The following is a 13,653-nucleotide window of genomic DNA, read 5'->3' on the forward strand; positions in this document are numbered from 1 at the left end:
GTGGACAGTTTCAGAGACCGGTGAGTGCTCCTCAGCTTGTGGTTACGGTATTGCCAAACAGCGGATCGCTTGTGTACAACTCCGAAGCGGTGTGGAAAGTGAAGTGGACATGGGGCTCTGTCTAGCAGCAGAGAAGCCCCTGTCCACCATTCCTTGCATTGTCAGCATGTGCTTCTATGGATGGGACATCAGCAAATGGACAGAGGTAGCCCATAGATCTGTGTGTACTGTGCATGGGGAGAACAATTTCCAAAGCATTTATGCGGGTAAACAGTGATGTGTGCATGCAAATTGAAACTTAGCTTTCCTCAATATGACTAACAGTACATACATTATGCAAAAAGATATGCACTTTAGCTGTATTTAGGGAAGACTCCTAGAGGCATGCTGCAGGTGGGATTAGAAGATAACACAAATGGAGGGGCATTTTCAATAGTGCATCTAAGTCTGACTTTGGATGTTTCCTGCAAGATGTCCAAAAGTTGGGGTAGGGAAACAACTGTTTTCGAAACTGCTAGATGTCCAAATGTGTTTTTGGACAATGACCTATTTGGATGTTATGGTCCTTAGGACGTCCAACTTTTTTGGCCATTTTCAAATACAAAAACGTCTATGTTCACAACATCCAAATCAAGCCCATTTGGATGTGGGAGGGACCAGCATCTTAATGGACTGGCCATGTAGACTTCCCAACAGGGCAGCGAGGCACCTTAGAGAGCACTGCTGTGAACTTCACATAAAGGGTGCCAGGTACATACTTCACCAGAACCCTCTTTTAATGTATGCTGAGCCCTTCAAAACTCCCCCCAAATCTACAGTATCTACCTGTCTACATCCCAATAGCCCTTATGGCTGCAGGTGTCACCTACATGGCAGTACAGTAGGTTTTCATGTTTTGAGGGGTTCAGACTTTTCACCATAAATTTAGTAGAAAGAGTGGCTTATGGGACTTGCTACTCCTCTCTATGGTTCACTAGCCCATTCACCAGGCTACTTAAGACACCTGTGTTTAGGTTTACTGGCTTTCCTGTACCAGGTGCTGCTGTTCTGGAGACTGGTTTGTGGGGTATGGGGGTTCAGTGAGCTCTGGGGAAGTGTGTGTGGCTCTTTACTTTATCTCTGTAGTAGTTATGTGGTCACTTTGGGTACCTTTTTAACACTTAAGCATACTCTATTAAAACAGGTCTAACTCAAAATGTATAAGTTCTGTTCAAGATGTCTGCCAAAACATTTGATTATCCCTGCGATGGGCACATGCAAATTTAATGACCCTCCACGAACCTCATTTGCATGTGTGGTTTTTAAGAATGACTCTCGTTTTTGAAATCGTTACAGTAGTGAACGCAACAGTGGCTCATTGGGTTTTACTGTGAACATTTGAAAATCTTTCCCTTAGTTTTTTCAGTGGCTGAAAGCTAATGCTAACAGTACACAGCCAGAAAATGAAATAATTGGAAAAAAAACAAACCCTGAATTTACAGTTGTATTCAAAATTCAGGACACGCTAAGTCCTTGTCATTGCACATGGGGCTTGGGCATCCTGCTAAGATACATTTAACGCATGCACACATGCAGGAAGGGAAAGGAATACGTTGACCCCCCCCCTTCTCCCGTGGGTACCCCCCAAAGTTGAAGGGCTGGCTATGCCTCTGGGGAGCAGACCTTTGGTAAAACAGGCACCAGTGTGAGGCTGCAGGCGTAATCCATATAGGTGCTGTTTCATTCAAAATCCTTTGGGGGAGTGACTGCTCCCCTTGCACCACCCCCCTAGCCATGCCTCTGTATAGAAAGTACTCACAGTGAACCAAGGTGGGCATTTGAAAATTGGCCCCATAAACTGCAAGAGGCAACCTAAAGCACCTCTTCCATCTAGTATACTTTAGGGGGCTAGATGTATACTAGTAATATTAACATTAATGAGAGGGACAAATGAGATTGTCTTCCAAAACTTATTTTATATTAAAAATTGTAGTGGTATGAGATTCCAAGATGGCATCTTAGGAGGCTCCTTACCTGCGCTAATGCCAGCTTAAAAGAAGAGGCAAGGGAGGATGAGAATTAAATAAACAAATAGCTTCTGCTTTGGTTGTTTTGACTCCTCTTCTGTGTTCCTTGACCATGGACGCCTTTGTGGTCAGATCATCTGTAACTTGGGATGGTTCGCTGTTGGTTGCTGAGAGTGAGTTGCTTTCTTCAGTGCCTCTTGAATGCAGCGCTTCACTGACCTCAGAGGAGCAGATTCTGCCGGCCAATCCAGCATCCGTGAGGGAAGTCACACAAGTTGTAGAACTGACTTGGGCTGAAGGTTCTAATCTCACATCCTGCCTGAATGTGCCTTGTAGAGCCGTTGTTGAGGCTTCTCCTTTGGACACACAAAATCCACCGACTTTGAGAGTGTTTGGCGGTCAAGTCTCCAGTTCAAGAGACTTAGGCAGACGCCCACAGACTGCCTCTGTTGGTCATAGTAATGTTGGTCTTAGTAATGTGGTGAGTCTTTCTTCCTCTTTTGAATTGAATCCTACAAGACTGGTTTCATTATCTCTAGAAGACTTATGGACACTGATTGTATCTTTGGGCCACAACTTGACCAAGCAGCTAGCCCAGGGGTAGGGAACTCCGGTCCTCGAGAGCCGAATATGCATGAGATCTATGTGCATGCACTGCTTTCAATGCATATTCATTAGGGGAATCCTGAAAACCTGACTGGACTATGGCTCTCGAGGACCAGAGTTCCCTAACCCTGAGCTAGCCCATAGTGGAACCCAGCTATCAAATTTGAAACTCCAGATTCAGAATCAAGAATCTCGTGTAATTACAATGGAAAACCATTTATTGAAAGCAGAAGGTAATTTAACAAAAATAGACTCTCTGCTTAGTGGTTGCAAAAGACAATTCTAATCTTCTTATAAAATGTGAGAACTTGGAAAATATGATCAGATGTAGGAATTTGGGTCTAATCAATTTTCCAAAGAAACTAGGAGTTTCAGCCCAGGACATGTTTAGGAGGTTTATGACTGACCATTATACATACCTTCACAATCCTTGCCTCCTATAGAGTGACCATATTATTTACCTCCATTTAAAAAGAAGGTTGGAGAAAATGGTCAGGATATATTGTCACCTATTTCATAACACAGTTTGGATCAGACTGCTTTTCTTGACTCATCTAAAGAGGAATTGGTTACACCCTCTACTGGTGACGATGGCGCTAGATCCAGGCAGAGACTGGCTCGAGACTTTATTTTAGATATAAAAATGCTCCATTTTTGTCTTTAAATGAACAAATGTTTCCTGATGTGGCTAAGGCCACTCAAAAAAGATGTAAACAATTTTTATTGTTATATCCGAGGATGTTAGATATAGGAGCTTTTTTTGTGCTTAAATTTCCTTGCAAATGTATGATAAAATATAATACTAATGCTTCAGGTTACAAGTCACTATCTTAGCCCGAGAATACAGTATGAGTGTTTTGTCTATTGTAGTCTGCATTTAGGTTATTGGAACTTTACCTCCTAAAATTTAATTCCTCTATAAAGTTGGATATAATTTAACAATCTTTTCTTAGACTATTTGAGCTCTTGGAATCTTGCTAATTGAGGACTTAAATTTTTGAAACATATATTTACATTTTCTTGTTACTATTTTCTTCTGATATTTATAATTTGTGATCTTTCATCTGATTTCTGGAAGGGAATATATTCCTGTTTATAATTTGATAATGCAAATAAAAATAAATTGTAAAAAAAAATGTAGTGGTATAGCTGTGATTTCCAAAAAAATAATTTGTTGTTCCACCGGGAAATTGTGGGCATTAGGTACTAAAAATCTATGGAAAAAATGCTTATTGCATAGGATCCTAGTACATTAAAACCTTGGTTTACGAGCATAATTTGTTCCAGAAGCATGCTTGTAATCCATAGCACTTGTATATCAAAGCAAATTTCCCCATAGGAAATAATGGAAACTCAAGACGATTCGTTCCACAACCCAAAAACTATAATACAAAATACTATATGTACTTGTATTGTAAGACCTCGCTCATTTTGAACAGTCACTACACTCCTGCAGCGTCAGAGAGAGAAGAACCATTAGCTCAGTTGTGATGATGTGACGCGTGTTTACTGTATGTACTTTTATTGCAAGACCTTGCTTGTATATCAAGTTAAAATTTAATAAAATGTTTTGCTTGTCTTGCAAAACACTTGCAAACCAAGTTACTTGCAATCCAAGGTTTTACTGTATTTAAAAACTATAAGGATTCAGGGTTTGTGGTGACACCATGGAAAGGAAAAACTGAGGAGTGAAAAGTAGAGGGGTTCGTATGTTCAACAGCTAGCACATTTTGTGTTCCTATGTTAACATGTCAAACCCGTCTGAAATGTTGGGTCTCTTCTTTGTTACAGTGTTCAGTGTCCTGTGGACATGGGGTGCAGAGCAGACAAGATCTCTGTATAAATCTCAAGACGCAGCAGCCAGTGAACCCCGTCTTCTGCATGCACATCCCAAAGCCCTTCACAGTGCGTGGCTGCTTCGCAGGCCCTTGTGACCAAAACACAGCACGGAATGGGGCTTCTGTCTCACAAGCACCACGGCCACCAAATCCCTTCACAAGCTGGACAGCTTCACCAACAAGCACTCGTTCTGAAACCCCCCGCTACAGATCTCTGCTGAATACAAATCCCATTGCTGCAAACCAGCACCATGATGGGTCTCTTGCCGATGAAGAAGGCGATGCAGAGAGCAGTTATGAGTTGATTAAATAATTTATTTTTTATTAATGAGCTCTACAACCTAGTTGGATTGGCTGTAACTCTGAATACATATAGTTCAGTCATATTATGGTTCAGTGCTCATTTTAATTCAAGCTCTTCCCCCCCCCCCCCCATCTTCCTTCTCTATCCATACCATCTTGCGCCAACACAACTTGCTCTTATCATTGGTTCTGCCTTACAGGTGTCTGTGGAAAGCTCTTCGTTAATGCGACTGGGGTGATCAGCACAATGGATCTGTTGGTCAAAGACTGTACCTTTTCAATAGGGCGTACCCTCGGAGAGGTCATCACAGTTAAAGTGTTGTCCAGCTCACTCAACTGCAGTGCAGGTGAGCTCTAGTGAATGAAAGAAATTTTCAGTCCACACCTCTGGTGTCTAGTTATTAGCACTAGTTTCCTGAAGTTATGTTGGTCCTGGACCAAACAGGATTCATTGCAAGTTCTAAGCCAATAGGAAAAGGGGACGATGGGCAGGAGCTTCTGGTCACTTCTTCGAAAGGATATAGACTAGATGGAACTGGTTCAATAAGCAGCTACTAAAATATTCTATTTGTCTTCACCCTACAGCACATGAGGACAGACTTAAATATCTAAACATGTATATCTTGGATGAGGGGGGGGAGACATGTCAGAGACATTTAAACACCTCCAAGTTATAAATATACAGGAAGAGGGCATCTTGCAATTGAAAGAAACTCTTGTCATGAAATGAGGCTGAAAGGAAGCAGGTTTAGGAGTAGTTAAGGAAATATTTATTTACAGAAAGGGTGGTGGATACACGGAAAAGTCTCCCAGTGGAGATGAGAACAGTATCTGAATTCAAGAAAACATGGGATAAATGCAGAGAATCTCTGAGAGATAGGAAGGGATTGTAGAGCCATAGGCCCAATATGTCAGAATTACTGAGGATGCCAAACACAACACAATGTACTTCTCCTGGACATAATGAAGGAATTTGCTCCATATTGGGGGTACCCAGCACCCACTAGCACTAAGGCTGGATTAACACTATACTAGTACACCCAAACAAGGTAAAACAAAGAAAAACAAAAGAGGTGATCTATGGTGCTCAATCCTTTTATTCACTCATGTACAGTATGTGTTTTGGTCATAAGGCCTGCCTCAGGGTCTTATCCTTAATACTGAGCTGTGTGTGAGAACAATGCCGTGCCTCTTTCATTTCAGTGGAGCCACAGCATTATTCTCACACACAGATGATTAGATTACAGCACAAATGGATGGTGATTAAGAGATTTTGATTGTTTCACTATGAGAGTGTAATTGGAAACACAGCCAAAACACATATGTGTCGGGTATTGAATGAATAAAAGGAGTGAGCACCATAGGTCACCTCTTTGTTTTTCTTAACACTACACGTCTTCCTCCATATTTGCGGTGACTGGAGAGGAACTGACCCGCGAATATGAAAAAAACGCAAATAACTTTCTCATATGTTATTTGCGGTTTTCTGTTAAAAACCCTTGAGAATATGATAAAAACCAAGAATAACATATGAGAAAGTCTCTGGAACCCATACAACATTGTCTGAGTTTGCACTTATACGCACAGAAAAAAATAAATAGGTGTTGGTGGCAGTTCTATAAATTAGCCATGGATGATGCAATTTTGGGGGAGGAGCCAGCAAGCTAAAAACCACGAATAATCGAAATCACAAGTGCAGAAACCGTAAATACAGAGGGAGAAGTGTATACTGGGCCATAGGCAAACATATATTTGTGGGCTCCTCACCAGGAACCCCCCTCTCCCACCATTATTTCACCACTCCAGAAGTAGCAGGGAAAAGCGTAGAGCCTAGCTGTGGGTATGATAGCAGTAATAGTTTGTGAGTGAGCACGGGGACTAATCAAACATAGGCTATGGATGGAGAAGCTTAATGAGTAGAACTGGAGAGTAGCCAAGTTGCCCAGTTTAGAATGGAAACTCAGTCCTGGATTTCTGCAACACTAACCTGGTACATTATGGCAGTGGTTCCCAACCCTGTCCTGGAGGAACACCAGGCCAATTGGGTTTTCAGGCTAGCCCTAATGAATATGCATGAAGCAAATTTGCATGCCTATCACTTCCATCATATGCAAATCTCTCTCATGCATATTCATTAGGGCTAGCCTGAAAACCCGATTGGCCTGGTGTTCCTCCAGGACAGGGTTGGGAATCACTGCATTATGGGACCTGAAGTGCTAATTTCAATTGGTGGTCTCAGGGACCATAAAGTCTACATCCTGGAGCTGGGTAGCTTGGCAGCTGTGCAGCAGTGGCTAAGAATCAGAGAATCTGGGCAAGTCATTTTCACTTTCCATTGCCTCTGGTATAAGAGTCCAAGGGTGGACTGCTCAAACGATTGAGATTTAAGGACAAAGGCCCTGATTCTCCAAAGTGCGTCCCGATTTTAGGCAGCTGTCCTACAGGCTAGGCACCTGGGCCAAGCAGGCCTTAGGATTAGTGGGGGTGTGCGGACCCGCTATGCCTAAGGCCTGATTGGTCCAGGCTTCTAGAGCCTGGGCCAATCAGGCCTTAGATTTAGCGGGGATGGGCCGGGAAGGGGCGGGCCTGTTGGCTGGACGGCAGCAAGACCCGTCCAGCCGACCAACATGTAAAGGTTAGTTGGGGGAGGGAGGTTAGTTTTGGGGGGGGTCGTCGGGCTTTACGGCAGGAGGATTGGGCATCCTCCTGCCGGCGATTACCAGTTTGGGGGGGAGGAGGGTTCCAGGGGGGTTCCGGCAGGAGGATTGGGCATCCTCCTGTCGGCGATGGGACAGGCGGCCGCTATACATATTGCAGCAGGGAGATCCCTTGCTGCCATAAGTATAGCAGCCGCGTCTAATTTAACCCGATTCTCTAACCGGCATCTATACCATGGACGCCGGTTACAGAATCGGGGTTTAGTGTAGGACCGATTCTGTATAGGACACCTCTCCTGGGCGTCCTATACAGAATCAGGGCCAAAGTATCCAAGACAGAAATTTACAAAGTTTTACAAACGAGAAAAAGTTCACAAATGGAAAAAGCAAAATAAAATACCTTGGTTTACGAGCATAATTTGTTCTGAAAACATGCTTGTAATCCAAAACACTGGTATATCAAAGTGAATTTCCCCATAAGAAATAATGGAAACTCAGACGATTCGTTCCACAACCTAAAAACTTTAATACAAAACACCACATGTACTTGTATTGCAAGACCTCGCTCATTTAGAACAGACACTACACTGCCACAGCGTCAGAGAGAGATGAACCATCGGCTCAGTTGTGATGTGTGTATACTGTATGTACTTGTATTGCAAGACCTTGCTTGTATATCAAGTTAAAATTTAATAAAATGTTTTGCTTGTCTTGCAAAACACTTGCAAACCAAGTTCCTTGCAAACCAAGGTTTTACTGTATTTTTTTTTTTTTTTTAATGCTTCTGAAAGGATATAAGCAGAGTGGAGGCAGTATGTTATATTATGTTGTGTGCAATTTTATATCCCACCGAATCCTCATTAATCTAGGCAGGTTACAGGCAACATATTGTTACATAGAATTTTGTATATAGTTAAATACCTCATATGTTACAAAGAATTATACATGCTACATAAATTTATCAAATTGTTATCAAATTATACATACAGTCTGAGGTAATATATCATAAATAGCAGCTGACCATTAACATTGTCTTTGTTTTGGGTGACTTTTATTATTAGTCTGAGTCTCTTTGGACCCCTGGTAGGGATTTCTTAAAAAGCCATATATTTTCGATTTTTGTGAATTTGATGGGAAGTGAGTTCCACACATTTGCTATTTGATTTGCTATCAGATGTCTTATATTTTATATCTTTCAGAGTTGGGAATCATAGGGTCAGATTGTTATGAGTTACGTTGGTCCACAGATCTACCTAACAGTTCAGTAAATCTGGGGAAGGCTTCCACCACACAGGGTTGCCAGATACTTTTTAAAAATTCTGCCCATTTACCTTGAGAAAGCAGCCCCCAAACAGCCCAAATTTAACAAATTTGAATTAGGATGTCCAGTGAATTTGAATAAGAATATTATCTCTCCTTACTATGAGGCAGAGAGTTGAAGAACTGGAAGGTTGCTGCTCTGAGTGATCTGGAGGATTCAATGGCAAACATGTCTCGCGCCGTCCCCAAATGGCTGCCGCAGCCTCAGCAACTATGGCATGCGGGACGAAACTGAGAAGTGCTGCCTCTTTCCCAAGATGCTCCACTTGAATGTGCTGGTGACCCACTTGCTTGTGACTCCAGGACAGAAAGTTAGATGATGAAAGGACAAAACTTGGTTAGAAATCTTAAAAACTATTGTGTAAACTATATATATGTCATATAACTTTTATAACAGACCACAACCAACTTTTGAAAGCAGCCTAATTGAGCGAGAAAACTGCGGACCTGGCAACAGTGCCCCCACAGCCCTTACAGCTTAGCCCCTCCTTCTTGTGACTAGAGCTGCCTTCCCATTAGCTGGAATCTACCACAGCCTCTGCAATGGAAGGGGGGAACATGGAGAGCTGTAGTGGTCTACTCCAAACAATTTCCACACACTTAGCCAGCCTTCTGGCTTTGAGAGAGTTAATTTACAACTTTTTAGAATCCTGAAAAAATCCAGACAGTTGGCAATCCCAGCATCCCGAATCCTGAGCACACCTGACAGGGACCCCTAAACATTTTGGGCCCGAGGCACATGCCTAGTTTGCCTATGCCATAATACTGCTCTGACTGGTGCCCAAGAACTGGCTCCTAAGTATAGGGCTGTGCAGTTGATGTGGATGGACAGACTGGGTAGGCTGTGTGGTCTTTGCAATTATGTTCTCTGTTTCTTCACATGACATGTAGGAGATGATTTCTGCCTTACGTAGAAATTGCTCCACACCATCTCTGGACAATTCTACAGCGATAATGGGGAGTGTCATTTGTCACTGCTGTTCAGAGTTTGGCATTTTCTGACTCACTAATCTCCCTTCACCTTTCTAGGGGAGCTGGTGTTATTTTATGGGCGGACCATGTGGCGAAAGAAATGTACAAAGCTTTCTGGGGAGACACTAAGCTCCAGGGAAAACATACTGATGGTGAGACAGCGGCAGGTGTTGCCAGGGAATGGGCTGGTATTGCAGTACTGGAGCAAAGCAGCTACGGACAAGCATCATCAAGGTATCTTCTCAGAGCCTGGTACTGGTTGGATACCATGAGAGGAGAATAGCAGTAATACTGAACTGCGTGGGGATTGTGGGGCAAGAGCAGAGAAACTAGAGAGGAACAACACTGCTGAATGTTGGGGAAATGAGGAACAGATGTGTGTTCCCAGGCAGATAGAGGTTGTACAGCTAAGTAATATGTTTATGTGTGTATGTGGAAGTGGTGGAGTGCATATCACTGTGTGTGTATTGGGAGGAAGTGTCGTTTTGAAGCTTTCTTGCACATTTTCTGGTGCTCTGCTTTGTGTGTAGACTGTGATGTGCAGCTGTTCAAACTCCGTGGGATGATAGTGAACCCTGTCTGGTCTCAGGATTCGGGTAGCTCCCTGACATGCCGAATCTTTATTGACGTGGCTCCTATATATCACATCACCATCCACGCTCTCTACATGGATCTGCTAACAGAGGTCAACCAAACTCAACCCAATTATATTCTGGTGAGTAGGCGGAAAGTGGGATCCAAGGAGTGTTCTGATGTGTAGGAGGCTGAAAGCTAAATGTTACGCTCAGAGAGGGAATTTAATGCGTGCAGTATAGACTGAGCTGGAGGACTTCAAGGGGAAATCAAGTGTAAGCAACCGGAGGGCGTGCACTCGGAAACGTTTGGCACAAAGTCTGCCTGCTCCTTCACCTTCCAGCTTTCAGTCATTCAACCTCTTGTTTCTATCACTCTTCCTGTCAGCATCATACTTTCTCTTAGCTTTTGCACTCTTTCTATTTTGGTTTTCACCCACCTTTCCAGTCACAAGCACTAAAAAAAATGGCCTTTAAATGCCACACTTGAGCTCCTCCTAAATTTGTATAAAGTTTCGCTTCGAAGACCTTTCAGTGGCTACAGGTATGTGGCTCTCTGAAGGAAAATGACAACAGACATTAGGCTCCTGTGGGTTCCTTGGTAGCTTCTGCAGGAAAGTGACTGCAGGCGTGGGGTCCTAAAGGAAAGTGACTAGTAACTAGCTATTAAACATTGCTCTAGCACTATTAGATGAAATGTGTACATTATATGTAGGAACTGAGGTAGTAAGGGGTGTGTGGTGGGGGCAGTCTGCCCCCTCCTTCCTGCCCCCCGTCACGCACTTGCGCCCCTTCCCTCGTACCTCTTTAATTTTTCCTACACGAGCAACATTACGAACTTGCTGCCCACATCGGTGTCACCTCTCTTTGATTTCACTTCCGGGCCCCGCACCTAGGAAGTGATGTCAGAGGGATAGCTGACATGACGTGGGCACCAAGTTTGTGTTGTTGATCTCGCCTGGAAAATTAAAAAGGTATGGGGGAAGGGAAGGGGCACGCGTGCGTTGGGGGTGGGTGGAGAACAGGGCGGGGGAGGGGTGCCAGCACCTCAGGCACCACTTACCCTCACTATGCCACTGTATGTAGGTACATTCTCTCTGTCTCTGGTGGGCTCACATCTAATTATTGTACCTGGAGCCACAGAGGGTTAAATGACTTGCCTGGTCACAAGGCGCTATGGTAGGAGTTAAGCCTAGGATCTCAGTCCATTACACTAACTATTAGGCTACTCTTCCACTCCAGTAACTGTAGGCATGAGGTCCCTGGCGGCCCCTGTTGTCTTAGACTTAGAACTAGAGAATGACACGGTGACAAAATTCATCACCATTCCCGTCCCCGCAGATAACCGCGGGAAATAATCCCATGCCATTTTCTAGTGTCTATTTCAACCTCGGTCCTTCTACACCAGCATTCTTCAAAGCAAAGCTTGAGGGTCAGTGGTTGTGGCCATTCATACTCTGATTCTTATGTGAGTCAAGGATAATGAAGCCATTGTGACATCACTGATGTGATTGGCTCTTAGGCACTGCTGGAATGAGGCATTATGACATCACAGTATCTGCTCTGGATACCAGAGACTGCCATTCTATAGTGTCTATCTCAACTTCAATCCTTCTACACCAGCATTCTTCAAAGCAAAGCTTGCAGGTCAGTGGTTGTGGCCATTCATACTCTGATTCTTATGTGAGCCAAGGATAATGAAGCCATTGTGACATCACTGATGTGATTGGCTCTTAGGCACTGGTGGAATGAGGCATTATGACATCACAATATCTGCTCTGGATACCAGAGACTGTCATTCTGTAGCGTCTATCTCAACCTCAGTCCTTCTACACCAGCATTCTTCAAAGCAAAGCTTGCGGGTCAGTGGTTGTGGCCATTCATACTCTGATTCTTCCCTCTCTCCTTAAAGAATGACATGAAGATGGTTTCCCGCGGGGACGGGAACAGTGATGAATTTTGTCACCGTGTCATTCTCTACTTAGAACATTGATAAATGTACTGTAAATGGTCTTACACACTGTTTGGAAAAGTTAGCTAAAATTCCAATTTATTTATTTGAACTAAAATACTTATGGAGTGGATTTCTCTTACAGAATCGTTCTTGCCACCTTCATTCTTCACCATTTGTAATTAGTTTTATGTCTGTGATGTTTGCAAGCTTGACGAGACGGTAAATAAGTCCAAATAAAAAATAAAAAAAAGGTTTCCAAATTTGGAATTGTGATATGGGGAAACACCTGGTGACTGGGATGGTGGTGAGGTGAGACAATGTCTGGCGCTGTTTATAGAATCTGGCCCACAGTTTTTTCTCCTTTATGCCTATAGACTTATTGAATTTATAAAAATAGAAATAAAGTATCTAGTCTTGTATTTGCATTGATCTTGACTAGAACTTGAAGAAATTCCAATCCTGTGGAATATTAGTGGTCTATTCAAAACAAATACTAAAATCATATGAAAATGACTGTTCCAGTTCTTGTAAATACCTATCCAGTCTACATCAAATAAATGTAACCCACTGAGAACCTCAGCTGAGAATCTATTATAGATTCTTCCATCTGCCTAGGATCTTATTCCAACGTGCTCATAAATAGAGACGAAGACTATATATCTCAAGTGCCCGTAGCCGGTGACCAGAGCTAATCGTAGTTACCAGGCTTATAAAAGGCTATCATTGATAAACGTCTTATTTTCTCAATGAGCAGTATGTGTATAAAGCTATTGCTTATTATACCGTAATATAAATTAACTAATGCTGAATAATACTTAGCTCGGGTCAAGTATATCGCCCGGCTATCCGTCTTCTTCTCTATTTATGAGCACGTTGGGATCTTTTTGATCTTATGTTGCCCTTTTTTCAAGGGTCTTGAGTAGTTATACTGTCTATCGAATTTGAGTGTTAGGATTTTATTCCAACATGGGTAGATGTCAATTCCACAAGGGCTCCATTCAATTTATTCACACCCCTTGTAACCTGGACAAGAGGAACAACAAACAGTTTTCTCTTTCCTTCTTTTTTGCTACTGACATGTTAATGGGTTGCAGCATAATGTAAATGAATAGGATTTACTGCCCAGGAAAAGAATCATAGGGCTCCTTTTACGAAAGTGCGCTAGCGTTTTTAGCACACACACCGGATTAGCGCGCACTATAGCGTGCGCTAGCCAAAAAACTACCGCCTGCTCAAGAGGAAGCGGTAGCGGCTAGCGCGCGGGGCATTTTAGCGCATGCTATTCTGCGCATTGAGGCCCTAATGCGCCTTCATAAAAGGAGCCCTAAGTATCCTCATTAATATGTTGAAACCTTCAGCTCAGTGTGTGACAGAAGCTAAGAAAGCAAATAGAATGTTAGGAATTATCAGGAAAGGAATGGAAAA

At 42.9% G+C, this 13,653-nt stretch overlaps 1 protein-coding gene across 2 annotated transcripts in view; it reads left to right on the forward strand.

Annotated features, from left to right (window-relative positions):
* Positions 1-13,653, forward strand: part of ADAMTS13 (ADAM metallopeptidase with thrombospondin type 1 motif 13) — a 79,374-nt gene that overhangs the window by 61,543 nt on the left and 4,178 nt on the right. For both annotated transcript variants that reach the window (XM_033961957.1, XM_033961958.1), the window contains exons 28-32: positions 1-205; positions 4,404-4,743; positions 4,954-5,100; positions 9,760-9,936; positions 10,233-10,417. In XM_033961957.1, coding sequence (XP_033817848.1) covers positions 1-205; positions 4,404-4,743; positions 4,954-5,100; positions 9,760-9,936; positions 10,233-10,417 — 1,054 coding nt within the window. The remainder of the gene's footprint in view (positions 206-4,403; positions 4,744-4,953; positions 5,101-9,759; positions 9,937-10,232; positions 10,418-13,653) is intronic.

This window comes from Geotrypetes seraphini, chromosome 10 (assembly GCF_902459505.1).
Source record: "Geotrypetes seraphini chromosome 10, aGeoSer1.1, whole genome shotgun sequence".
Taxonomy (NCBI): domain Eukaryota; kingdom Metazoa; phylum Chordata; class Amphibia; order Gymnophiona; family Dermophiidae; genus Geotrypetes; species Geotrypetes seraphini.